We start from the raw sequence: 27501 nt of genomic DNA, 5'->3' as shown, positions 1-27501 counted from the left end.
AAGGTAACCCATTTATCCTTGAAAGTAATTTTGGGGATTTGAATCAGTAGTGCTAAGTTGTGCTATGAAGATTCAGAAATTGAGAAGATATTTCAAGTATGTCTTTTGAGCCATATTTATCTAATTAACAGAACCGAATCATTATTTCCTAGAATACTTTTAAAAGAAACAAGACTTGGCATGCTAAGAGATCTAATGATTTATGGATTGTACTTTCAATTCTCAGTGTACCCTCAGCTATAAATGCCACCACTGCCATGCTGGGAGTAAATAAAGACATTAGAAAATTCCAAGCTTCTGAATAATCACTTGTTTCCTCTACTTCAGTATTAAGTGGGGGCAGGGTGGTGGTGGTAATCTGTCTCTCCACCCATTCATTTCTCCAAAGCAAATCACAAACTGGTACAGGGTGGAAAATCTAAAAAGTACATAGGCCATTAAACTAATCATGCTTGAGAGATATGACCTGCTTCTACCACAGTTTACCATTACCAAGTTTGGTGGGAGAGAGGAAAGCAAGCAAAACGCCTCCTAAATTTCTGGTATGTCCTTTCTTCTTGAGAATCACTGCACTACATGATTCATCCTTTGAGATTTCTGTTCATGGGCCATTTCCTGTCAGCTCACAAACCAGCTATGAACATTTTTAGAAAAATGAATACTGTTAACTGTTAACTAGCTTTTCTCTCCATAGGCAGATGAAGCAGCTCCTAACTATATGTGTCCATGAGAACTGCTTGTGATGTCAAAAAAATTATATTAAAAACATATGTTTAGGTCACACCCCTAGATAATACTCTTAGTGACTCAGGGGCTCCAACAGCTTGTTTTATAAAAGTTCTAGTGATGGATGTTAACTAAACTTATTGTGGTGATCATGTCACAATACATATAAATACAGAATCATTATGTTGTACACCTGATGTTTACGTTTATGTGTCAATTATATCTCAATTTTAAATCTACAGGTAATTTTGATTCCAACTTTTTCCTGAGAACCTGCAGCTAAGGGAAAGGGTAGGAAGAGGAGAACGACATCTTATTTCTCTAATGATAGGCAGTTCTATATGCAGCAAGGTTGGCTACACATGAATTTTGTGAGTAAGTGGTTTTCATTTCATTACAGCAATAACCAAAAAAAGTAAATCCATATGCGATACTATTTTGCTGACACAGAAACTGAGAACTTATGTATTTACTCTGTGTCTTACATCAGGAAGAAATTAAACTAGTGAATTTAGGAATCTGAATCACACGTGTAAGAGTGGGCTTGGTGAAGAACACAAATAATTAAATAAGGTTTAGATTAAAATAAAATACACTCACAGGACTATGAGATGTAAAAACTTTAAAAATGGGCATACCAAAATAAATGCTGTCTTTCCTTTATGCTAAATTATAGTTCAATAATAAAGAGATAGTAGCATTTATGAGTCACTACACAAAGCAGTGATCCAGGATCTATTTATAACAAAATGATAAACTATACAGCAATAAAATCCAATGTTCAAAATCAATGTTATCAAGTAGCGTACAAGTCTAGTGGAAGAGAGGTAACATAAATTACCTACATAATTATATAATATACATAGTACATATATATCTCAAAAATTATGGGTCTGAGGAAATGGGAAATGAAGGAGTGGAGAAGGGTACTCAGGTAAAATAATAAAATAGATTTTATTTAAAAACAGAATTTTTTAAGAGTTTCCAGTTAAACTTGTAAGTTGAGTTTTTGCATTTACTTTCACTCTTTTCCAAAAATCATACCAAAACGTAAAGAAACAAAACATGAACCTAAAAGGACAAAACAGGAGAAAAACATTGGATCAGCAACATCAGAAAAATGTTGAGACAAAAGCCAGATGGGAGACAAGCAAATACTTAGTAAACAGAAAAAATCAAGGTGTCTGCAGGAGACACCAATGGGAAACACATGGACTCACTATGATAAACATCAAGCATGATCATGTGTTCAAAAAAGAGACAAGAAAAACGAATCCTGTCCCATACTAAATTACACCTACCCCTTAGATACACACCCTTTAGGATTCCTTAGAGGAAAATCTGAAAAGCCCTAGAGAAAAGATCCTTTAGATACTGACATTTGAAAAGGCTTGCTCAATGTCTAAATACCCTTTAGAGGGACAAGCTAAACAAGCTAAACCCCATTCAACTAGTTTCCTATCAGGTATCTGTATGAATGGACAATCAGTGACTGACAGACATTATAGAAAGGAATCTGTGGCAGGCAGAATTCTAGAGATAGCTCCTTAAAATTCTTGCTCCTGGTTATACAATCATACACTAATCTAGCAACTGCTGTGAAGAGACTTTGCAAATGGAATTAAGGTAACTGATCAACTGATTTTAGGGAGATTATCCTGAATTCTCTCAGTGGGTCCAAAGCAATCACAAGAAACCTGCTTAACAGAAAAGAAAGGCAGAAGGAAGCAGAGGAGAGATAAGACAGGAGAGGTCATATAGACTTGAGAAGTAAGAAGAGCTGGACTTGCTGTTGCTGACTTTGTAAAAGGAGGAGGGTCACAAGTCAAGGAATTCAGGAGGCCTCTAGAAGCTAACAAGGAGATCAAATCAGTCAATCCTAAAGGAAATCAACCCTGAATATTCACTGGAAGGACTGATGCTGAAGTTGAAGCTCCACTACTTTGGCCACCTGATGCAAAGAGCTGACTCATTAGAAAAAACCCTGATGCGGGGTAAGATTGAAGGCAGGAGGAGAAGGGGGCAACAGAGAGGATGAGATGCTTAGATGGCATCAACTCAATGGACATGAATTTGAGCAAACTCCAGGGGACAGTGGAGGACAGGGAAGCCTGGGGTGCTGCAGTCCATGGGGTTGCAAAGAGTTGGACACGACTTAGCAACTAACAAGACAGAGTAACAAAAATGTGATTTCTCCTCCTGCTTTATTAAACAATAAAGGAATAGGAAAGAAAGTTTTTCAGATATTAGACAACAAGGAGCATAGTAGAGGAGAGAAAAAAACAATAAGCTCTTTGAGTATACCAGCTTACTGTCTACAAGTTCTTCAGGGTGGGGAGGGGACAAACAGAGTCAGGTCTTGCTGAGCTGAGACATCTGAGATGGAACCCAGGGAGGCCAAGATGACTAGAATTTGTGGGTCAGAGTACCAGAGAAGAGAACTCTGGGGATCTGCAGTTATCCTCTGGGATCTGGGTGAATACAGATCTGTGCACCTGTGAGGGAAAGTCTTCCTAATACACTGGATATTGAGAAGAATCCCCAGAAGAAAATTAGCTCCAGACTAATGGACCTGCCCTTAACGCTTAAAATCAAGTATCAAAAGGATCCAACTGATTCCAAGTAATCTGACTGAAAAATCTGGCAGGAAAAAAACAAAACAAAACAAAACCCCAACATTACTTAAAGGAATACACAAAGAAATCCAGCCAACAGTGTAAAATTAACAGACTCTAACATTCAAACACGGAGAAGGCAATGGCAAGCCACTCCAGTACTATTGCCTAGAAAATCCCCTGGATGGAGGAGCCTGGTAGGCTGCAGTCCGTGGGGTCGCTAAGGGTCGGACACAACTGAGCGACTTCACTTTCACACATTGGAGAAGGAAATGGCAACCCACTCCAGTGTTCTTGCCTGGAGAATCCCAGGGATGGGGGAGCCTGGTGGGCTTCCGTCTATGGGGTCACACAGAGTCGGACACGACTGAAGTGATGCAGCAGCAGCAGCAGCAGCAACATTCAAACAAAAGCTACCAGACAAAAAAGAGGCAGGAAAATAAAACCCATTATCAGGAGTAAACTTGGGGATGTGTGTGTGTAACAGATTATATAATCAATTATAAAACTGATTATATAAACAATTATAAATCAGTAATCAAAGATATGAAAATGGCTATTATAAGTACACTCCACATGTTTAAGAAAGGAAAGGCATAAAAATAATGAAGAAAAAAATTAAAATTTATGTATTTTTAAAAGGGCCAAACCAAACTTCTAGTGATGAAAAATACATCTTAAATAAACACTGGATGGGATTAACAGATGATCAATGAATTTGAAGATAGCAATGAACATTATCCCAGATGAAACTGAGAATAAAGACCAAAAAAAGGAGAGAACATCAGCAACTTACGGAAGAATAACAATTGCTCTAGCATATATGAAACAAGTCCAGCAAATGATAGCAAGTGTGGGAAGGGACACCAAAAATTATTTGAAGAACTAATGGTTGAAAATTACACAAATTTGATAACTGCAAATCCATAAATCTAAGAATTACAATAAAAACAGAATAAACTTAAAACTATGCCAGGATCATCAGAATATGAAGTAAAGTCAGACACGGAGAAATATTCATGTATCACTTATATGTGGAATCTAAAAAAATGACACAAATGAACTTTCCATTTACTCATAATAAGGTTCTTCACTTGTAAAGCCTGCATGTCAGAACTCACCTTATATAAAAGAACTTGGCATGCTTTTGCCAGAAGTGTTTCTTTAAAAAAGGAAAGGAAAATATAACAAAGAACCTTATTTAATCACTACACAGGAACATTTTCTTATATAACAAAAGAAAGCCAACATAATTTTTACCAAATAAAAAACTAAGAAAGCAGTCTGCCAAAAGTCACACAAGAAAAGAAACAATCTGAGTAAACCTACACCTATTAAAGAAACTGAATCAATAATAACCTTCCAAAACAGAAAGCACTAGGGCCAGACAGGTTCACTTCAATTCTACCAAACATTTTTTCTAGTTTCACTGAGGTATGCCTGACATACCTCAGGTATGTCATACAACATTGTGTAAGGTTAAGGTGTACATACAGCATAATGACTTGACTTACACATACTGTGAACTTACATATACTGATCACCACAGTATTTTCCTTGTGTTAAGAACTCTTATGATCTACTCTCTTAACAACTTCCAAATAAACCATACAGTAGTGTTAATTATAGTCAACACGCATATACCACATCCCCAAGTACAAGACCTTTTAGAACTAAAACCCAAAAAAGATGTCCCTTTCATTATAGGGGACTGGAATGCAAAAGTAGGAAGTCAAGAAACACCTGGAGTAACAGGCAAATTTGGCCTTGGAGTACGGAATGAAGCAGGGGAAAGGCTAATAGAGTTTTGCCAAGAGAATGCACTGGTCATAGCAAACAGCCTCTTCCAACAACACAAGAGAAGACTCTACACATGGACATCACCAGATGGTCAACACCGAAATCAGATTGATTATATCCTTTGCAACCAAAGATGGAGAAGCTGTATACAGTTAGCAAAAACAAGACCAGGAGCTGACTGTGGCTCAGATCACGAACTCCTTATTGCCAAATTCAGACTTAAATTGAAGAAAGTAGGGAAAACCACTAGACCATTCAGATATGACCTAAATCAAATCCCTTATGATTATACAGTGGAAGTAAGAAATAGATTTAAGGGACTAGATCTGATAGATAGAGTGCCTGATGAACTCTGGAGGGAGGTTCGTGACACTGTACAGGAGACAGGGATCAAGACCATCCCCATGGAAAAGAAATGCAAAAAAGCAAAATGCTGTCTGAGGAGGCCTTACAAATAGCTGTGAAAAGAAGAGAAGCGAAAAGCAAAAGAGAAAAGGAAAGATATAAGCATCTGAATGCAGAGTTCCAAAGAATAGCAAGGAGAGATAAGAAAGCCTTCCTCAGTGATCAATGCAAAGAAATAGAGGAAAACAACAGAATAGGAAAAACAAGAAATCTCTTCAAGAAAATTAGAGATTCCAACAGAACATTTCATGCAAAAATGGGCTCGATAAAGGACAGAAATGGTATAGACCTAACAGAAGCAGAAGATATTAAGAAGAGGTGGCAAGAATACACAGAAGAACTGTACAAAAAAGATCTTCACGACCACCAAGATAGTCACGATAACGTGATCACTGACCTAGAGCCAGACATCTTGGAATGTGAAGTCAAGTGGGCCTTAGAAAGCATCACTACGAACAAAGCTAGTGGAGGTGATGGAATTCCAGTTGAGCTATTTCAAATCCTGAAAGATGATGCTGTGAAAGTGCTGCACTCAATATGCCAGCAAATTTGGAAAACTCAGCAGTGGCCACAGGACTGGAAAAGGTCAGTCTTCATTCCAATCCCAAAGAAAGGCAATGCCAAAGAATACTCAAACTACCGCACAATTGCACACATCTCACATGCTAGTAAAGTCATGCTCAAAATTCTCCAAGCCAGGCTTCAACAATATGTGAACCATGAACTTCCAGATGTTCAAGCAGGTTTTAGAAAAGGCATAGGCACCAGAGATCAAATTGCCTACATTCGCTGGATTATGGAGAAAGCAAGAGAGTTCCAGAAAACCATCTATTTCTGCTTTATTGACTATGCCAAAGCCTTTGACTGTGTGGATCACAGTAAACTGTTGAACATTCTGAAAGAGATGGGAATCCCAGACCACCTGACCTGTCTCTTGAGAAACCTGTATGCAGGTCAGGAAGCAACAGTTAGAACTGGACATGGAACAACAGACTGGTTCCAAATAGGAAAAGGAGTATGTCAAGGCTGTATATTGTCACCTTGCTTATTTAACTTATCTGCAGAGTACATCATGAGGAACGCTGGGCTGGAAGAAGCACAAGCTGGAATCAAGATTGCCGGGAGAAATATCAATAACCTCAGATATGCAGATGACACTACCCTTATGGCAGAAAGTGAAGAGGAACTCAAAAGCCTCTTGATGAAAGTGAAAGAGGAGAGTGAAAAGGTTGGCTTGAAGCTCAACATTCAGAAAACAAAGATCATGGCATCTGGTTCCATCACTTCATGGGAAATAGATGGAAAAACAGTGGAAACAGTGTTAGACTTTTTTTGGGCTCCAAAATCACTGCAGATGCTGATTGCAGGCATGAAATTAAAAGACGCTTACTCCTTGGAAGGAAAGTTACGACCAACCTTGATAGTATATTAAAAAGCAGAGACATTACTTTGCCAACAAAGGTCCATCTAGTCAAGGCTATGGTTTTTCCCGTGGTCATGTACGGATGTGAAAGTTGGATTGTGAAGAAAGCTGATCGCCGAAGAATCGATGCTTTTGAACTGTGGTGCTGGAGAAGACTCTTGAGAGTCCCTTGGACTGCAAGGATATCCAACCAGTCCATTCTAAAGGAGATCAATCCTGGGTGTTCATTGGAAGGACTGATGCTAAAGCTGAAGCTCCAATACTTTGGCCACCTCATGTGATGAGTTGACTCACTGGAAAAGACTCTGATGCTGGGGAAGGTTGGGGGCGGGTGGAGATGGGGACGACAGAGAATAAGATGGCTGGATGGCATCACCGACTCTGTGGACATGAGTTTGAGTGAACTCCGGGAGTTGGTGATGGACAGGGAGCCCTGGCATGCTGTGATTCATGGGGTCGCGGAGAGTCAGACACGACTGAGCGACCGAACTGGACAGAACTGAAGTACTTACCTTATCTTGCACCTTTTGACCACCTTGATCCAATTCCTCCCCTTAAGTTGTTTACATGTCTTGGCTATTGTAAATAATGCTGCTATGAACACGGGGGTGCAGTTACCTCTCTGACACAGTGTTTTAATTTCCTTTGGATATATTCCCAGAAGTGGGATTGTTGGGTCATATAGTAGTCTACTTTTAGTTTTTTGAGGAACCTCAACACTGTTTTCCATAGTGGCTACACCAATTTACAGTCCCACCAAGGGTGCACAAAGGTTCTCTTTTCTCTACATCCATGCCAGCATTTTATCACTTGTCTTTTTGATGACAGCCATTCTAACAAGACTAATATCACTATCTCGATGGACATGAGTTTGAGAAAGCTCCAGGGATTGGTGATGGACAGGGAAGCCTGGCATGCTGTAGTCCATGGGGTCGCAAAGAGTCGGACATGACTGAGTGACTGAACTGAACTGAATTCCAACAAATGTAAGCTATATCTCCTGTGGTTTTAATTTGTATTTCCCTAATGATCAGCGGTGATGTGCACATTTTCACGTACCTTGTTGACCATTTGTAAAACTCCTTTGGAAAATGTCTATTCCGGTCTTTTGTCCATTCTTTAAATTGGGTTACTTGGGGGATTCTGATATTGAGTTCTTTATATATTTTGGATATTAACTCCTTAAAAGATATATGGATTGAAGATATTTTTTCCCATTCCATAGATTATATTACATTTTGCTGATTATTTCTTTTGCTGCATAGAAATTCTGTTGTTTGGTGTAATCCCACCTGTTTATTTTTGCCTGTGCTTTAGATGCTATATCCAAAAAATCACTGCCAAAACTCATGTCAAGGAGCTTTCCTCCTTGACCTTTGAGGAAGAAATTATACTAATACTCTACAACCTCTTTCAAAAGACAGAAGCAGAGGAAATACTTCCTAATTCATTCTATGAGGCTACCATTACTTCTAATACTAAAATCAAACAAAGACACTGCAAGAAAACTATAGAACAATATCTCTAATGAACATAAATGCAAAAATATTTAATAAATTATTAGCAAATCAAGTTCAAAAATGTATTTATAAAAAATAATTACACACCATACCATGAAAGAAATAACTGATAAGCTAGACTTTATAAAAATTAAAAATTTCTTCTCTGTGAAAGAAATTGCCAAAGAAAAAGACAAGACAAGACACTGACCAGGATAAAATATTTTCAAGTCATATCTGACAGAGGATTGTTACTCAAAGTCTACGAAGAACTATTAAAATATAACAGTAAAAAAATCAAAAAGCTTGACTAAATAATAGGTCACAGACTTTTAAACAGACACCTCACCAAAGATAGGTGGCAAATGAACATATAAAAATATGTCCGACTTTTTATGTTATCATTAAAATGCAAAATTATAACAGTGCTAAGCCACTACACATCTATCAGAGTGTCCACAATTGAGAACACTGACAACATCAAATGCTGGTGAGGATCTAGAGCAATGAAAACTCTGATTCACTACTGAATGTGAACACAACATGACATAGCTACTTTGGAAGACAGTTTAGCAGTTTCCCACAAAACTAAGCATTTTCCTACCATATGATCCAACAATCATTCTCCTTAGAATCTACCCAAAGGAGTAAAAGACACATGTTCACAAAAAAACATGCACATAAATATTTATAGCACCTTTATTATAGTTGCAAAACTTGGAAAACAAGTAACATATCTGTCAGTAGACAGTTTATCTGTGTCAGATAAACTGGCACATCCAGACAATGGGATTATTATTCAGCACTTTAAAAAAATGAGTTATCAAGCCATCAAAGGACATGAAGGAAACTTAAATCTGTATTACTAAGTAAAAGATAATCTGAAAACGCTATATATTGTATGATTCCAATTGTATGACATTCTGTAAAAAGCAGAATTACGGAGACAGTAAAGAGATGAAATGTTGCCATGGGCTGGCAGTGGAGGGAGGAAAAGGCAGAGCACTGATTCACAGGACAGTAAAACTATTCTGTACGGTATTCTAATAATGCTCATACATTTGTCCAAACTTGTGGACTATACAATATCAAGAGTAAACCCTAATGTAAACCATGTAGTCTGGGTCATAATGCTGTGTTAATGAAGGTTTATCATTATAACAATGTCCCACGCTGGTGTGGAGTGTGGACAGTGGGGAGGGTGTATGTGTGGGAATGAGAGTAAACAGGTATACTCCGTACTTTCCACTCCATCTTGCTGTGAACCTAAAACTATTCTAAAAAATGTTTATTAATTAAAAAAATTGATAAGTGATATAAACAAGCAATTCAAAAAAGAAACTGAAACAGCCAATTAAGACATAAAAACACAGTTATCTTTATAAACTGAAATTTTTTTCACTCAGAGAAACAAACACTAAAAACTGACAGCATTCAAGTGTTAGTGATGGCTTCAGGCAATGGGTTTTCACACACTGCAGAGTTGGAATGTAAACTGGTATAACCACTTGGGAGAGCAACTTGACAGTATCCGAAATGAATTATTATACACTTAAAACAATTCTACCTTCTACTTCTACACAAACACAAAAGAGAAATTCCACCACACATGTACAAAATAATGTAAGATACTATACAACAACAATAGTAAAATATTTTTGAGTATATACACTCACAGATATGAATATGTATATGTGCATGTATGTGTATTTATTTATTTTCAAAAGTACTGGAAAGATACACACTAACCTTATGACAGTAGCTGCTTTATAAAGGGAAATTAGACAAGAATATGAATCAAGAACTTTACCTATATTATTTGACTTAAAAAGTTCAGCAAAATGACAAAATATCAACTATTAATTCTAGATGATATTTAGGTGAATGTTACATAGTCTTAGTATTTTTCTGTATTTTTATTTTTCTTCTTAGAAATTCCATTAAACATAAAAAAAAACCTTGTAATTTGAGTTATTAGATCAGGACAGTAATGTCCTGTATTTTCCCCAAATCTATGGTATAACAGAATTATGTACTAATGATGACAATGATCCAGATTTTCTCTGATGGTTAAATACTTCCCTGTCATATGACAGAACTGGGTCAACCAAACGTAATCCACATCTCATTTCAGAAAGCATAAACAGAACTGCTACAAGAGTGGTCAAACTGTAGACTGGTTAAGGATGCCAACACGCGTGGTCATTTCCTTAGGAACTGTGTCAGTCCTTCAGTGAAGGAAGTGACACAATCTGCCTGAATCAATACAAATACTGATTTGCACTGAAGGAAACACTACAAAAGCTTCATTCCTCAGAAAATAATGCCTGCTCCCTTCTCCTTTCCAATAAAAATAAAGTCATCAGAAGGAGGTATTCAATAATAATAAATATACGACATACTTCTAGAAAGACGAGCTCTACCAGACTCCTGTTCTAGTTTGACTCAGTATTTATCTTAAATATAAAAATTTTAAAAGAATAAAGCAATAATTTCACATACACACAAGCACAGATTGCTCACCCCAATTCCTACTCCTTGAGATAAACTCAATGTCAGCCATATACATATCACACAACTCAGAATTTCATGAGGAACTGAAATAGTACTTACTAAATGTCTTACAGATGTCAGAAACAGCTTTGAAGACTCTATCAGAGAAATTCACTTTCACCTTCACATACTTCATGTTGGGAAGTTGCAGGCGGAGCAGCTTGTGCTGGGGGGTGAACTGAAGCTTAGCATCTGCCTGAATGCCATACTTATCCAAGGTCCAATGCGTCTTGAGAAGCCAAGTTCTCTTCTTTTCCCACCACAGAGCATGGTCAGACCAATCTTTTTTTACATCTATTAAAAAAACAAACAAAACGCTTAAAAATCTGCAGGACTGCCTTAAGAGAAATTACAAGCAGAAAACTAAGTAACTAGGTATTTAATATGAACAATTAGTTAAATACTTAGTGCCCGTTACGTGATAAGTAATACTAAAGAAATACCAAACAGCTGAGAAAACACTCTGCCCTTGAAAGCTAATATAGAAGGCAGCAGAGGCAGAATACACAGGGTAACTAATAATGCTTAAAGTAGACACACACACAACAAATTAAGTGTGACACACATACAACAGAGTAAGTATGACACACACGACAGAGTAAGCAGTCTCTGCAAGCATTCAGAGAACAAAGAGGACCCTGGGGATTGGAATCAAAGGATGAATAAATAATAAGACGGAGTTGGTGGATTCTTAGTCCCGCTTTGAGCAATGGACAATATTCTGATGATAAAGTTGGTGAGAAAGCTGAGGTATATGAGGCTGCAGAAGCATGCTGAGGCTAAGGGGTGGTGAGAAGTAAGCTGGAATGAAAATGAACAAAAACCATTATCCGAGGTAAAGAAGAGCCTGGAAAAGAAAACATCCATGAGTAACACTTAACTTGAGAGAAAACAAAAACAAAATACATCCCAACGACACACCCAAATATATTCCAAGAATAGTAACTTTTCCCCCCAAGATATTTTGGCACAAGAAAAAACATTAATACCTGTTAAACTATTTAACACTCCTATACAATTAAATTAAAAGAAACTAAATAAAGAAAGAATTGGGCTATAAAGAGAGCTGAGTGCTGAAGAATTGATGCTTTTGAACTGGGGCGCTGGAGAAGACTCTTGAGAGTCCCTTGGATTGCAAGGAGATTCAACAAGTCCATCCTAAAGGAAATCAGTCCTGAATATTCATTGGAAGGACTGATGTTGAAGCTGAAACTCCAATACTTTGGCCACCTGAGGTGAAGAGCTGACTCATCTGAAAAGACTGATGCTGGGAAAGATTGAAGGGAGGAGGAGAAGGGGACAACAGAGGATGAGATGGTTGGATGGCGCTACTGACTCAATGGACATGAGTTTGAGCAAACTCAAGGAGTTGGTGATGGACAGGGAAGCCTGTTGTGCTGTGATTCATGGGGTCGCCAAGAGTTGGACACAACTGAGAGACTGGATTGAACTGAAATTAAGAAAAGTGTAATTTATACAATTACAATTTGGCTACCTCCAGATACAGCAGATGATAGCAATAAATTTACAAATAAAATTCAATTTCAGCTGGTTATTAAAGTAGCAATAAAAGTAAAGAATGTGGGGATCAATTACATGATGAACTAAGAACCAAAAAGGGGGAACAGGATATTAAAACAACAACAACATGGCAAATCAAACTTTCCAGAGGGGGAAAAAAAACCCCGAAAACTATCATCATGATTTTGATATAAAGCTCATTTTAATACAATTTTAAAAAGAACTGGTCTATTTTAAGAAGATAAGTTTAAAAGTATATACTAAACCTAAAACGTTTTTTAGCACAACTTGTCTCCCTGAAAGCCTCAGATAGTAAAATATCAAATTACCACACTATGAGCCTAGAAACACCTTTTATAATGGTGAAAGGTAACTGATATAATTCTCCTCATTATGGAAGAAACAGATCACAAGAGGGAAAAAGACCTTCAATTTCCCCAGATAGTAAAAAAAAAAAATTTTAATGAGTAAGTACTTTAATGAGAAAACTGTTACTTGGGATTTTACTGCATTTTGAAAATTCAGTATTTGTTTTGGGAAAGCCCTGTCAATTATGTTATTTGAAGTTTGGCTGCAGAAATACATATTTTACAACTACTTACTTGTGACACAATGTATTCAGCATATAGTACCCGGTCTCTTAAATTACTTTCCAGCACAGAATTTATCAACTTTTAGAAACAGTAAATCCAATCTGGCTCACAAGCAGATAACCACGACTGGGACCTTCCTGTATACTATGAAGTAAATGTCTCACATGTTACAGATGGTTTACTGTTTTCTTTAGGAACAAAGAGAGGAAGACAGAAGAGGATCATTTGTAAAGAATGACAGTAACCATTGCAGAGTAAGGCTGAGCTGAATTGAAGAAATGGCAGATTGGTATCTAACACTTTCTTCTTCAGCCCATTCACTTCTGCTACCAATGTCAATCATTAAGGAAGCCACAAGATCTATTTCCAGTGCAGGGAGGAGAGGAAAAAGCTATACGCTGCTAATAATAATAGTTTTGTTAATACTGACTTAAGTAATTTGTTTTTCCTTTGTCTTAAATCAAAAGACAACCCTGAAATAAGAACTCTGGTGCAAGTAGCTTATTGAGGTGGGATGGGGGAGGGGGAGATCCCAGGAAGCATACCTGAGGGGATTAGGAAAAGTGAGACATGGGAGAAAAGTATATTAAGAACTCATTAACTTCTGTGGATAACTGGAGTTCAGTCCTGCAAGAGCCCCTCTGAGGAATCACATAAAACATGACTTAGAATTTTCCTCCTAAGGAAAGAGAAAGCTGGGGGATCTATACAGTTGGTTGAGGGTTGCTCTTAGGGCCATTAAATTCCCAGCATTTCCCCAGCTGCCATGCATGGGGCTGACCACCCTGCACTCAAGCACTTAACTCACCAAACCCTAAATATTTACTACATGGATTTTTACAGAAAGACTTTATAGGCCCAGATTCAATAAAATCTCAACCTTGCATCAATTAGGCTTCAAACGCTGACCTTAGAAACAAGTACTTCCTATGATCTTCCTCTTTAGAATCTAACCCTCCACATCAATTCCACCTTGGTTTTTTACACCATGCAGATCAGGAAGCAACAGTTAGAACTGGACATGGAACAACAGACTGGTTCCAAATAGGAAAAGGTGTACGTCAAGGTTGTATATTATCACCTTGCTTATTTAACTTATATGCAGAGTACATCATGAGGAACGCTGGGCTGGAAGAAGCACAAGCTGGAATCAAGATTGCTGGGAGAAATATCAATAACCTCAGATATGCAGATGACACTACCCTTATGGCAGAAAGTGAAGAGGAACTCAAAAGCCTCTTGATGAAAGTGAAAGAGGAGAGTGAAAAGTTTGACTTGAAGCTCAACATTCAGAAAACAAAGATCATGGCATCTGGTCCCATCACTTCATGGGAAATGGATGGAAAAACAGTGGAAAGAGTGTCAGACTTTATTTTTTTGGGCTCCAAAATCACTGCAGATGCTGATTGCAGCCAAGAAATTAAAAGACGCTTGCTCCTTGGAAGGAAAGTTATGACCAACCTTGATAGTATATTGAAGAGCAGAGACATTCCTTTGCCAACAAAGGTCTGTCTAGTCAAGGCAATGGTTTTTCCCGTGGTCATGTATGGATGTGAGAGTTGGACTGTGAAGAAGGCTGATCGCCGAAGAATTGATGCTTTTGAACTGTGGTGCTGGAGAAGACTCTTGAGAGTCCCTTATACTGCAAGGAGATCCAACCAGTCCATTCTAAGGGAGATCAATCCTGGATGTTCATTGGAGGGACTGATGCTAAAGCTGAAACTGCAATACTTTGGCCACCTCATGTGACGAGTTGACTCACTGGAAAAGAGTCTGATGCTGGGAAAGGTTGGGGGCGGGAGGAGAAGGGGACGACGGAGAATGAGATGGCTGGATGGCATCACCAACTCTGTGGACATGAGTTTGAGTGAACTCCGGGAGTTGGTGATGGACAGGGAGTCCTGGCGTGCTGTGATTCATGGGGTCGCGGAGAGTCGGACACGACTGAGCGACTGAACTGAACCGAACTGAACAGTCCCCTTGCATCTATTAAGAACAAACAGGGGAGAAGGACATGTAATCTAAAGATTATGTACTGGAAACACTATGAACAGTTTTGTTTACCCACAGAGACTCTCTTACTGACTGGAAACACTGGTAAGATCAGTCTTTTTTATCCACAGAAAACAGTGGGTAAGTATCAATACAGGAAAGAAAAATTACCCCAAATAAAAACAGAAACAGGACACCAGGAAAGATCTGAAGTATCAACACTGCACACAGAAGCAAACAAAAACAAATAAGTGGGCATTCTGACAGTAAAAAAAGGAATCAGTTTCAGAAGATGGAATAGGTGAAGGGACTATAGTCCTGTGGTTAAGAATCTGCTATCAGTGCAAGGGACGCAGGCTGCTACTACAGAGAAATCTGTGTGATGCAATGAAGACCCTGCATGCTGCAACCAAGACCCAAAGCAGCCATAAATAAATAAGATGGAATGATTAGCCTGTGATGTTTGTTCCAAAAGTATAATTTTGGTAGCATTCTTGAAGACTCAAAATGCCAGCAACCTAATCAGCACTAATCACAAGATAATCACTACTACAGAAGAAACAAACAGCATCTGTAAACTATTCATTAATTACACAAATATCTACTGAACATTTACCAGAAAGCACTATTCTACTGCTAGAAATAGTAATGAGAAGAACAAAGTTCCCACAATTTGAAGAAAGCCAACATGACTCGAGAGACTCTGCACATGGACATCACCAGACGGTCAACACCGAAATCAGATTGATTATATCCTTTGCAGCCAAAGATGGAGAAGCTCTTTAGGAGCTGACTGTGGCTTAGATCATGAACTCCTTATTGCCAAATTCAGACTTAAATTGAAGAAAGTAGGGAAAACCACTAGACCATTCAGATAAGACCTAAATCAAATCCCTTATGATTATACAGTGGAAGTAAGAAATAGATTTAAGGGTCTAGATCTGATAGATAGAGTGCCTGATGAACTCTGGAGGGAGGTTCGTGACATTCTACAGGAGACAGGGACCAAGATCATCCCCATGGAAAAGAAATGCAAAACAGCAAAATGGCTGTCTGAGGAGGCCTTACAAATAGCTGTGAAAAGAAGAGAAGCGAAAAGTAACGGAGGAAAGGAAAGATATAAGCATCTGAATGCAGAGTTCCAAATAGCAAGGAGAGATAAGAAAGCCTTCCTCAGCGATCAATGCAAAGAAATAGAGGAAAACAACAGAATAGGAAAAACAAGAGATCTTTTCAAGAAAATTAGAGATTCCAAGGGAACATTTCATGCAAAGATGGGCTCAATAAAGGACAGAAATGGTACGGACCTAACAGAAGCAGAAGATATTAAGAAGAGGTGGCAAGAATACACAGAAGAACTGTACAAAAAAGATCTTCATGACGAAGATAATCACGATGGCGTGATCACTCACCTGGAACCAGACATCTTGGAATGTGAAGTCAAGTGGGCCTTAGCATCACGACGAACAAAGCTAGTGGCGGTGATGGAATTCCAATTGAGCTATTTCAAATCCTGAAAGATGATGCTGTGAAAGTGCTGCACTCAATATGCCAGCAAATTTGGAAAACTCAGCAGTGGCCACAGGACTGGAAAAGGTCAGTCTTCATTCCAATCCCAAAGAAAGGGAATGCCAAAGAATGCTCAAACTACCACACAATTGCACTCATCTCACACGCTAGTAAAGTCATGCTCAAAATTCTCCAAGCTAGGCTTCAGCAATATGTGAATCGTGAACTTCCAGATGTTCAAGCAGGTTTTAGAAAAGGCACAGGCACCAGAGATCAAACTGCCAACATCCGCTGGATTATGGAGAAAGCAAGAGAGTTCCAGAAAACCATCTATTTCTGCTTCATTGACTATGCCAAGGACTTTGACTGTGTGGATCACAATAAACTGTTGAACATTCTGAAAGAGATGGGAATACCAGACGACCTGACCTGCCTCTTGAGAAACCTGTATGCAGGTCAGGAAGCAACAGTTAGAACTGGACATGGAACAACAGACTGGTTCCAAATAGGAAAAGGAGTACATCAAGGTTGTATATTGTCACCCTGCTTATTTAACTTATATGCAGAGTACATCATGAGGAACGCTGGGCTGGAAGAAGCACAAGCTGGAATCAAGACTGCCAGGAGAAATATCAATAACCTCAGATACGCAGATGACACCACCCTTATGGCAGAAAGTGAAGAGGAACTCAAAGGCCTCTTGATGAAAGTAAAAGAGGAGAGTGAAAAGGTTGGCTTGAAGCTCAACATTCAGAAAACGAAGATCATGGCATCTGGTCCCATCACTTCATGGGAAATAGGCGGGGAAACAGTGGAAACCGTGTCAGATTTTATTTTTTGGGGCTCCAAAATCACTGCAGATGCTGATTGCAGCCATGAAATTAAAAGACGCTTACTCCTTGGAAGGAAAGTTATGACCAGCCTAGATAGCATATTAAAAAGCAGAGACATTACTTTGCCAACAAAGGTCCGTCTAGTCAAGGTTATGGTTTTTCCCGTGGTCACGTATGGATGTGAGAGTTGGACTGTGAAGAAAGCTATCACCAAAGAATTGATGCTTTTGAACTGTGGTGCTGGAGAAGGCTCTTGAGAGTCCCTTGGACTGCAAGGAGATCCAACCAGTCCATTCTCAAGGAGGTCAATCCTGGGTGTTCATTGGAAGGACTTATGCTAAAGCTGAAACTCCCAATACTTTGGCCATCTCATGCGACGAGTTGACTCACTGGAAAAGACTCTGATGCTGGGAGCGATTGGGGGTAGGAGGAGATGGGGACGACAGAGAATGAGGTGGCTGGATGGCATCACCGACTCGATGGACATGAGTTTGAGTGAACTCCGGGAGCTGGTGATGGACAGGGAGGCCTTTCGTGTTGTGGTTCATGGGGTCGCTAAAAGTCGGACACGACTGAGCAACTGAACTGAACTGAACTGAATATGACTCGAATTGCAGATGTGAAACACCAGAGAGCTTGGCAGAAGCCCTGTATACCATAAGGTTGTTCGGCTTTTATTCTTTCTGAGTGTGAGAGAAGCCACTAGAACAGTGTTTTTCAGCCTGTTTGGCATTAGAATTATCTGAGCAACTTTTCAAATACAGTAATGCCTGGACTCAGCCCAGACCACTTTGGGTGTGGGTCTAAAAGTTGATTTTAAGCAGGGGAGTGATTTTTTATTTTGAAGTCATCAAACAATTTTGAAGAATGCAGGGGTAGGGGTGAGCATGAGTGAAATCCAGAGGCCATGCAAGAAGTTAGCATGGGAGTGGACAGGATGAAAGTCTGAATTACAATGGCTGGGCAATGAGGAAGTAGAAATAAGCAATAGAGACAACTTTTCCCGATCATTTTGTTATACTGGGGAGTAGAATCATGGTTGGTAGAAAGGGGATGGCAAGTCCAAGAAGTACTTTCAGTCTTGTTTTTAAGAACAAAAGGTATTTCAACATTACTTAAACAGTGATAATCCTGTAAAACTTAAAACACATTTCCCATTATTCTTTAATTTGACTGCCCCTCCAGAGAGAGTCATTGTGTCATTTCGAAACTTGTTAGAGGCTTGACTGAGCTCTCTTAAATATGCAAGACAACATTTTCCTACTTACTAGAAAGTCTTTCTTTAGTTTTGGCTCTATATTACACTGTGCATCTTATTTTGAAGTTAATATCTACACGTCATGTCCCACAGCTGGCTCCACTACAGATATCACAAGAATATATTTATTCTATTCAGAAGTAGCAAAAACAACTTTACACTCTGATGAAAATCCTGAGAAAGATGATGATAAACAAATTGAGAATCATTCACCAAGGCAAATGTAGAGTTAACCGCACCTCAAAAATACTTAATTAAACGAATTGTGTGTGTGTGTGTATGAAAAGCTGTGTATCTTTATGTAACAGCGCCTTCATTTCAACCCAGGCAGATTGAAACATTATAAATTTAAGGCCAACAGGATCCAAGATAGTGCTGGCAATCCTACCACGTTTCTTCCATTCACCACTGTATCTCAAACTTGCCAACCCTCCTCAAATGCCTGTGTACCCTCCTTCTCCTCAGTACACAACCATGGATTCTACTTCAGAAAACAGAGAAGCCATTAGATTGAAAACTATTTCACCTAAGAGCCAACCAAATGTACAAAGCTTCTTCCATCTGTACCGGTATGAGTCTCCTGCCTTTGAGTTATGATGAAAATGTCTCTCCTCCTAATTATCTGAAACCAATCCAGCTACCTATGCTCTGTTGCCATTCCCACCTTCTAGAAGCCATGCGCTTCTCACTCTGGCTTCTAGGTATCTCATCCATTCTTGTGACTTTACATGGCCTCTATGCACTTACCTTCCTAGTTTTTATCTTCAGCCTACCCTTCTGCTTAGAGCACCAGTTTATACATCCTACTGACTATCCCACATCTCCACCAGGATGTCTCAGAAGAATGCCAAACTTAATATACGCAAAGTGTGTTGGCCACTCAGTCATGTCCAACTCTTTACGACTCCATGGACTGTAGCCCACCAGGCTCCTCTGTCCATGGAATTCTCCAGGCAAGAATACTGGAGTGGGTTGCCATGTCACAACCCAGGGATCGAATCCAGGTCTCCCACATTGTAGGCAGATCCTTTACCATCTGAACTACTCAGGAAGGTCCAATATATGCAAAACTTAATCCAATTTTCTCCTAGTTCTACTGTCATTAAATAGCCCTAAGAATCAACCCAAGATGCTCATGCTAGAAAGCTAAAAGTAGTGAATTCTCTTTCCCCAGTCTGCACATTCATCAAGCCCCTCAGTTCCACTTCCCAAAATCTCCACTTGGGTCTCCACTGGCACCATCCTATTTCAGGTCATCATTATTATCTCTTACACCAGATACTGCCAAGAGCCTCCTGTCTAGTCTCCTTGATTCCATCCAGCACTTTCTACGCAACAGCCAAAGTGATCTATTTAACAATTTCATGTCAATCCCCCCGCTGAAAATCTTTTAACAGCTTGCAACTGCACTGAGAATGAAATCCAAATGACTTTTAGTCTACATACTTTCACACAGTACAGCCCATCCACTCTTCCATATTTATCTTGTGCTACTCTTCCTCTGCCTAGGCCATACTGACCTTCTTTTTATTCCAAGAACTGTCTAGTAAGTAAGCTTTTTTTGCCTCGGTGGCTTTGCAAGCATCACTACATTCTCTGAATGTCTAGTTGTCTCTTGTCTTCCAAATTTTAAATCCCATAGTCTCAGAGAAGCTTTTCTTGACCACTCTAAGACTTCCAGTGTCCTATGTCCCTCCTTTATTCTCTATTTCAGTACACTGTAATATCACTTATCAAAATCTGCATTCATTTTGTTTGTTGTTCCTGGGATGGGGGGGTATCTTAATTTCCTACTAAACACTGAGAAGACAAGGACAATGCCTATTTTGATCACCATTATATTTCTAGCACATTGCACAGGTGACTGACACACGTTTGATAAATGAATCCTCATACTGAAAATTTTAAAGATCCTTCATTACATCAAGAAAACATTAATCCCAAAATAAACCTACCTAAGAAGACACAAGACTTGTACTCTGAAAACTATAAGATGCCGATGGAAGAAATTGAAGAAAACATAAACAGATGGAAAGATATTCCATGTTCATGGACTGGAAGAATCAATAGTCAAAATGACTATACTACCAAGGCCATCTACAGAGTCAATGCAATCTCTATCAAAGTACCAATGGCACTTTCCACAAAACTAGGAAAAAAAAAAAATCTCAAAATTTGTATGGAGACACAAAAGACCCCAAACAGCCAAAGCAATCTTGAAAAAGAAAAACAGAGCTGGAGGAATCTGGCTCCCTGACTTCAGATTATAGCACAAAGCTACAGTTGTCAAAACAGTATGGTACTGGCCAACAATAGAAATACAGATCAATGGAATAGTACAGAGAACCCAGGAATAAGCCCATTCACCTATGGTCAATTAATCTATGACAAAGGCAAAACTACACAATGTTGGAAAGACAGGCTCTTCATCAAATGGTGCTAGGAAAACTGGACAGCACATGCAAAAAAATGACATTAGATCATTCCTTAACTCCAGACACAAAAATAAGCTCAAAATGGATTAAAGACCTAAACGTGAGACTGGATGCTATAAAACTCTCAGAGAAAAACATAGGCAGAACACTCTTTAACATAAATCACAGCAACATCTTTTTTTATTCATCTCCCAAAATAATGAAAATAAAAGCAAAAATAAACAAATGAGACCTAAACTCAAAAGCTTTTGTACAGCAAAGGAAACAATAAACAAAATGAAAACACAACCTACAGATTGGGAGAAGATATTTGCAAATGATGTGACCAATAAGGGATTAGTCTCCAAAATTGAGAAACAGCTCATGACACTTAATAGCATCAAAACAAACAACCCACTCAAAAAATGGGCAGAAGACCTGAATAGACATTCCTCCAAAGAAGACACACAGATGGCCAACAGGCACATGAAAAGATGTTCAATATCACTCGTTATTAGAGAAATGCAAATCAAAACTACAGTGAGATATCACCTCACACTGGTCAGAATAGCTATCATCAAAAAATACACAAACAACAAATGCTGGAGAGGTTCTGGAGAGAAGGGAACCCTTCTACACTGTTGGTGGGAACATAAACTGGTACAACCACTATGGAGAACAGTATGGAAGTTCCTTAAAAAAAAAAAAAAAACTAAAAATAGAGCTACATATGACCCTGCAATCCCACTCCTGGGCATATAGCCAGAGAAAAACCCCAATGTTCACTGCAGCACTATTTATAATAGCCAAGACATGGAAGCAACCTAAATGTCCATCGACAGATGAATGGATAAAGAAGATGCAGTACATATACACAATGGAATATTACTCAGCCATTAAAAAGAATGAAATAATGCCATTTGCCACAACATGGAGAGACCCAGAGAGTGAAGTCAGTCAGAAAGAGAAGGGGAAATATCATATAACATCCTTTACATGTGGAAACCAAAAAGAAATGATCACATGAACTTACTTACAAAACAGAGACTCACAGACTTAGAAAACGAACTTATGGTTGCAGGGGGAAGGGATAATTAGGGACTTGTGGGATAGTCATGTACACACTGCTATATTTAAAAGGTATAACCAACAAGGACCTATTGTACACATGCTCAATGTTATGTGCCAGCCCACTCCAGTATTCTTGCCTGGAAAATCCCATGGACGGAGGAGCCTGGTAGGCTGCAGTCCATGGGGTTGCAAAGAGTCAGACACGACTGAGCCACTTCACTTTCACTTTTCACTTTCATGCACTGGAGAAGGAAATGGCAACCCACTCCAGTGTTCTTGCCTGGAAAATCCCAGGGACAGAGGAGCCTGGTGGACTGCCATCTATGGGGTTGCACAGAGTCGGACACGACTGAAACGACTTAGCAGCAGCAGCAGATGCGAGGCAGGTTTGGGAGAGAATGGATACATGTATATGTATGCCTGAGTCCCTTCGTTGTTCATTGAAACTACCACAACATTGTTCATTGACTACACCCTAATACAAAATAAAAAGTTTAAAGTTTGGGAAACATACAAACAAAAAAGAAAACAACAAGGAAGTTACTCTTAAACCAACATGAAGAATAATATGTAAGATTTATTTAGTTTTATGTTTAAAAATTCATTTTTTCTTCTTCAAATTCAGAATTAAAACATGTCTACACTAAGTGTGGCACAGATTCCCCTAGACATGGGGAATCAAACCATACCGACTTCCTCTTCTTTCTCACATCATCTTTTGCTCAAGACAATCCTTACGATCCAATGAAATGATTATGTTCAAAAAATTCTTTTGAGTCTTAAAATTTAGATTTGCCACAAGGAAACATTATAAATAGATTCCAAACCAGATTATTCAGTTCAGTTTAGTCGCTCAGTAGTGTCCAACTCTTTGCGACCCCATCAATCACAGTACGCCAGGCCTCCCTGTCCATCACCAACTCCCGGAGTTAACTCAAACTCATGTCCATCGAGTCGGTGATGCCATCCAGCCACCTCATTCTCTGTAGTCCCCTTCTCCTCCTGCCCCCAATCGCTTCCAGCATCAGAGTCTTTTCCAGTGAGTCAACTCGTCGCATGAGGTGGCCAAAGTATTGGAGTTTCAGTTTTAGCATCAGTCCTTCCAATGAATACCCAGGATTGACCTCCTCGAGAATGGACTGGTTCGATCTCCTTGCAGTCCAAGGGACTCTCAAGAGTCTTCTCCAGCACCACAGTTCAAAAGTATCAATTCTTTTACCCAAATCTAAAATAGTCCAAAGTAAACTAAGAGAAATATTCCACTAAACTGATATCATAAGGCTTTTTGCAGAATATATGGTCGATGTCCAACTAGAGATGTAAGGAAAACTGCTAAGTGGCACCTGCAGTGTGGACTGAAGTGAAGAGAAGCTTAAAAACAATGGAGGTGTTAAGTGGTGAGGGAGAGAAGCTCTTCCTGCTAAAAGTAGGACACTTGGCTACTCCCTCCTCATCCTTCAGATACTGTAGGAATTAACTGGCCTCCTTCCTCTTTCCCAGCTATGATCTGTCACCTTAGGCCAAGGTTTCTTTCCTCTGCTAAAAAAAAAAGTTCCTCACAATAGAACAGCTTTACCTTCTGCTTTCCTCACCAATTCCTGAAACATAAAACTACTCTCAAGTTCTTATCTTTTTAATCACTCAGACTTCCAAAAAAGGAAATAGGCAAACTGGACAAAGTGTTGCTCTTTGGATACACAACCAATAAATGAATCGACAGACATTTTCCAAGGACCTACTATATGCCAGACACTAAGCTAGGCCATGGGAATATATACTTAAGTTACACTTATCTCAGAATTCCCATCCTAGGGGTTCTTGCTGTTCAAGTGAGGGACACAGACAAATATAACAAGCTAAAAAGATAAAAGAGCAAAAAGGAACAGGAGCAAACAACTTTAAATATGGAAGACTGATTAGGTTCTGAAGAAAAGGGGATGTTTTACCTGGGTCTTAATGTGGGAGTTTCAACATGAAACAAGAGTAACTGTTCTACAGACAATAGTGACTCTAAATCAGATGGTCTTATGAAGGTGATTATGATGGGATTACAGAGTGAATCAGAAAAAGAAAGAACCTGGCACAAGAAATTTACTGCAATATTCTGGGGGTAGGACCTTATCTAAGGCAGAAGCTAAAAAGGAGCCAAATGTGAGGGATATGTCTAAATTAGAATCACAGGTCTCACCGATACTGATTACAGATGAGACCTCGCTCATCTGCAAGGTCTCATGAGACCTCTCTACAGCTGTCTTCCAGCTGGAAGGTGAAGAGGAGCACTAGAAAGTTCCTGGCTTGAAAATCAGATGGATGATACCAACAGCACCAAGACTTGTTTCTGAGCCTTTAGCATGTACCAGTACCACTTAACATACTCTCATTTAATCCTCACAAAAATGCTAAGTGGTAAATGCTATCACAAATTCCTGTTTCAAGAGACGAGACAATCAAAGGACAGACGAATTGTAAATCTGATCCCTTCTCCAGAGGATCTTCCCGACCCAAGGATTGAACCCAGGTCTCCCGCATTGCGAGCAGATTCCTTCCTGTCTGAGCCACCAGGAAAGCACTATAATGGAGATCAATCCTGGGTGTTCATTGGAAGGACTGATGCTAAAGCTGAAACTCCAATACTTTGGCCACCTCATGCGACGAGTTGACTCACTGGAAAAGACTCTGATGCTAGGAAAGGTTGGGGGTGGGAGGAGAAGGGGACGGCAGAGAATGAGATGGCTGGATGGCATCATCGACTCTGTGGACATGAGTTTGAGTGAAGTCCGGGAGTTGGTGATGGACAGGGAGGCCTGGCGTGCTGTGATCCATGGGGTCGCGGAGAGTCGGACACGACTGAGCAACTGAACTGAACTGAACTGATAGGGAGGTAAAAGTGAAGTGAAGTCGCTGAGTCATGTCCGACTCTTCGCGACCCTGTATGACTGTAGCCCACCAGGCTCCTCTGTCTATGGGATTCTCCAGGCAAGAATACTGGAGTGGGTCGCCATTTCCTTCTCCAGGGGATCTTCCCGACCCAGGGATTGAAGCCAGGTCTCCCACATTGCAGACAGACGCTTTAACCGCTAAGCCACCAGGGAAAGGGATTATTAAATGAAGTGGAAATACCCCAGGGCTTGTCAGAGGGACTGGAGAGTGTTGAGATGTAAAATATGGAGGGTGTATTTTATTATGGCCCTTCTTAACATGGTACCTACCATTCCTAACTCAGAGCTAAGTGGCCTGCACTGGTAGCAGAACTATTGTGGGGTAGACTTCAAGCCATCTTGAAGACAAAGAGCCAAGTAAAATTCTGGTGGGCGTTTCAACAAACTTTCCATAAGTCTGACATCATGGATCTTTCTACAACTTGCTTATTAGTGTGTGCCTTTCCCTGCCAGTATCACAGGGGGGCTTACAAAGACCCACATAAACTGGGAACTGAAAAGGTACTTAGAAATCAACCCAATCTATAGAAATTCTTCCTATAGATAAGGAAACTAGGTTCAGTGGGGTTAGGTTCTTGCTTGAGGCTCTAGAGATCCTCAGGGGCAGAGAGATCAGATTCCAGTTCTAATAGGTACCTAACTGAAATCTCAGCTGAGGAGTCGGCATGAAGAAATGGGTTCACAGTCTAAATTTATGTTTACTCAGCTCTGCCCAAGGGAAACAAACTCCAGGCAGAGAAACTCTGTCATCAGAGACTGCTCTTTCATTAGGGTCTCAGAGAACTATGGGGAAATAGTCACTCAAACCACTCCATTTCTCTGTTCCAATACTATCCATACACTGGAAATGTCAATTTGTATATAATGGACCCCAGTCCTCACAGGCACCAAGAAGCTAATCAATTCAAGATATATCCAAAGAGAGATATATATATATATATAAATATATATATGTATGGCATTTCACCAGATAATAAGAACTGGACCATGGAAACTGTGATTCAAGTAAGACTGGTTTTAGGAGGTCATGCCTAGAAACAGCCAACACTGCAGTCACTCATCAGTTCACTCTCAAAACACCAAATGTGAAGGAATATTTATATTATACATATGTTCAACTGATTTAATAATGACAGCGCTAGACAATAAAATTCAAAAAGGTTATGGCTGGTAGCTAATTACTTGAAGAATACATATACTACTAAACAAAATTAAACTGAGTTTAAAACAAGTGAAGAACAGAAATAGATTATCAACAATTCAGAAAAATAATGTAACTAACCACTTCTTATTTTATATTAGAGATTAAATAAAATTATATTATAAAATGAATATTCTGTATCACATAAAAATAACTGAAACAATTTCTAAATCATTCTTCTCTTCCTTAAGACTGCTCTACAGAGACCAGAAGTAAATTCCTCAATTATTTTTAATCTTATTCTAGAAGAGCAACCCTCCTTGCAGAATCATCCTTTACTCTAGAAGAATAATCCAAGAGATTCTCAGCAGTGCCTTCTATACTACATCACTGCAATACTATCTCTGACTTAATTCAATTAACTATAATAGGAGTATTAGTATACTAGAAATAAGTATATTTCTAATTTTCCACAGCTATGAAAAGCAGAAAGAAACTGCTCTTAACAAAGTCCCAGAGCTAACTTAGCTGACAAACCCTTTTAGTAATCAGTAAAATGAAAACAGCAAACACTGGCAATGACGCATGCAAATATTCCAAAACTCAGTAACTGTTGCCCACTCACCCCATCCATTCAACAAATTAAGCGAAGACTACCAAGATCACGGAGGAGGAAATGGCAAGCCGCTCCAGTGTTCATACCTAGGAAATCTCACGGACAGAGGAGCCTGGCTGGCTACAGTCCATGGGTTCGCAAAGAGTTGGACACGACTAAGCGACTAACACTTTCCCTTCATACCAAGATCATGTGTGTTTGCTAAGCCACTCAGTCATGTCGAACTCTTTGCAACCCCATGGACTGTAGCCCAACAGGCTCCTCTGTCCATGGGCTTCTCCAGACAAGAATACTGGAGTGGGTTGCCATTCCCTTCTCCAGGGGATCTTCCTGACCCAGGGATCAAACCCGTGTCTCTTATGTTTCCTGCACTGGCAAGTGGGTTTTTTACTACTACTGCCACCTGGGAAGCCCCTCCAAGATGATACAAATAGTAATTATATTAACCTGAAGGAAAGTTATGACCAACCTAGATAGCATATTAAAAAGCAGAGACATTACTTTGCCAACAAAGGTCCGTCTAGTCAAGGCTATGGTTTTTCCCGTGGTCATGTATGGATGTGATAGTTGGACTGTGAAGAAAGCTGATCACC

At 39.4% G+C, this 27501-nt stretch overlaps 1 protein-coding gene across 6 annotated transcripts in view; it reads right to left on the bottom strand.

Annotated features, from left to right (window-relative positions):
* The window catches only part of FERMT2 (FERM domain containing kindlin 2), an 80098-nt gene that overhangs the window by 36065 nt on the left and 16532 nt on the right, over positions 1 to 27501 (bottom strand). For all 6 annotated transcript variants that reach the window (XM_055436949.2, XM_055436950.2, XM_055436952.2 and 3 more), the window contains exon 3: positions 11082 to 11315. In XM_055436949.2, the coding sequence (XP_055292924.2) occupies positions 11082 to 11315 (234 nt within the window). The remainder of the gene's footprint in view (positions 1 to 11081; positions 11316 to 27501) is intronic.

This window comes from Moschus berezovskii, chromosome 9 (assembly GCF_049115385.1).
Source record: "Moschus berezovskii isolate FMDL1 chromosome 9, NW_MosBer_1.0, whole genome shotgun sequence".
Lineage (NCBI taxonomy): Eukaryota > Metazoa > Chordata > Mammalia > Artiodactyla > Moschidae > Moschus > Moschus berezovskii.
Note: the sequence above shows the minus strand (reverse complement) of the source record. Positions and strands in the feature narration are given on the sequence as shown.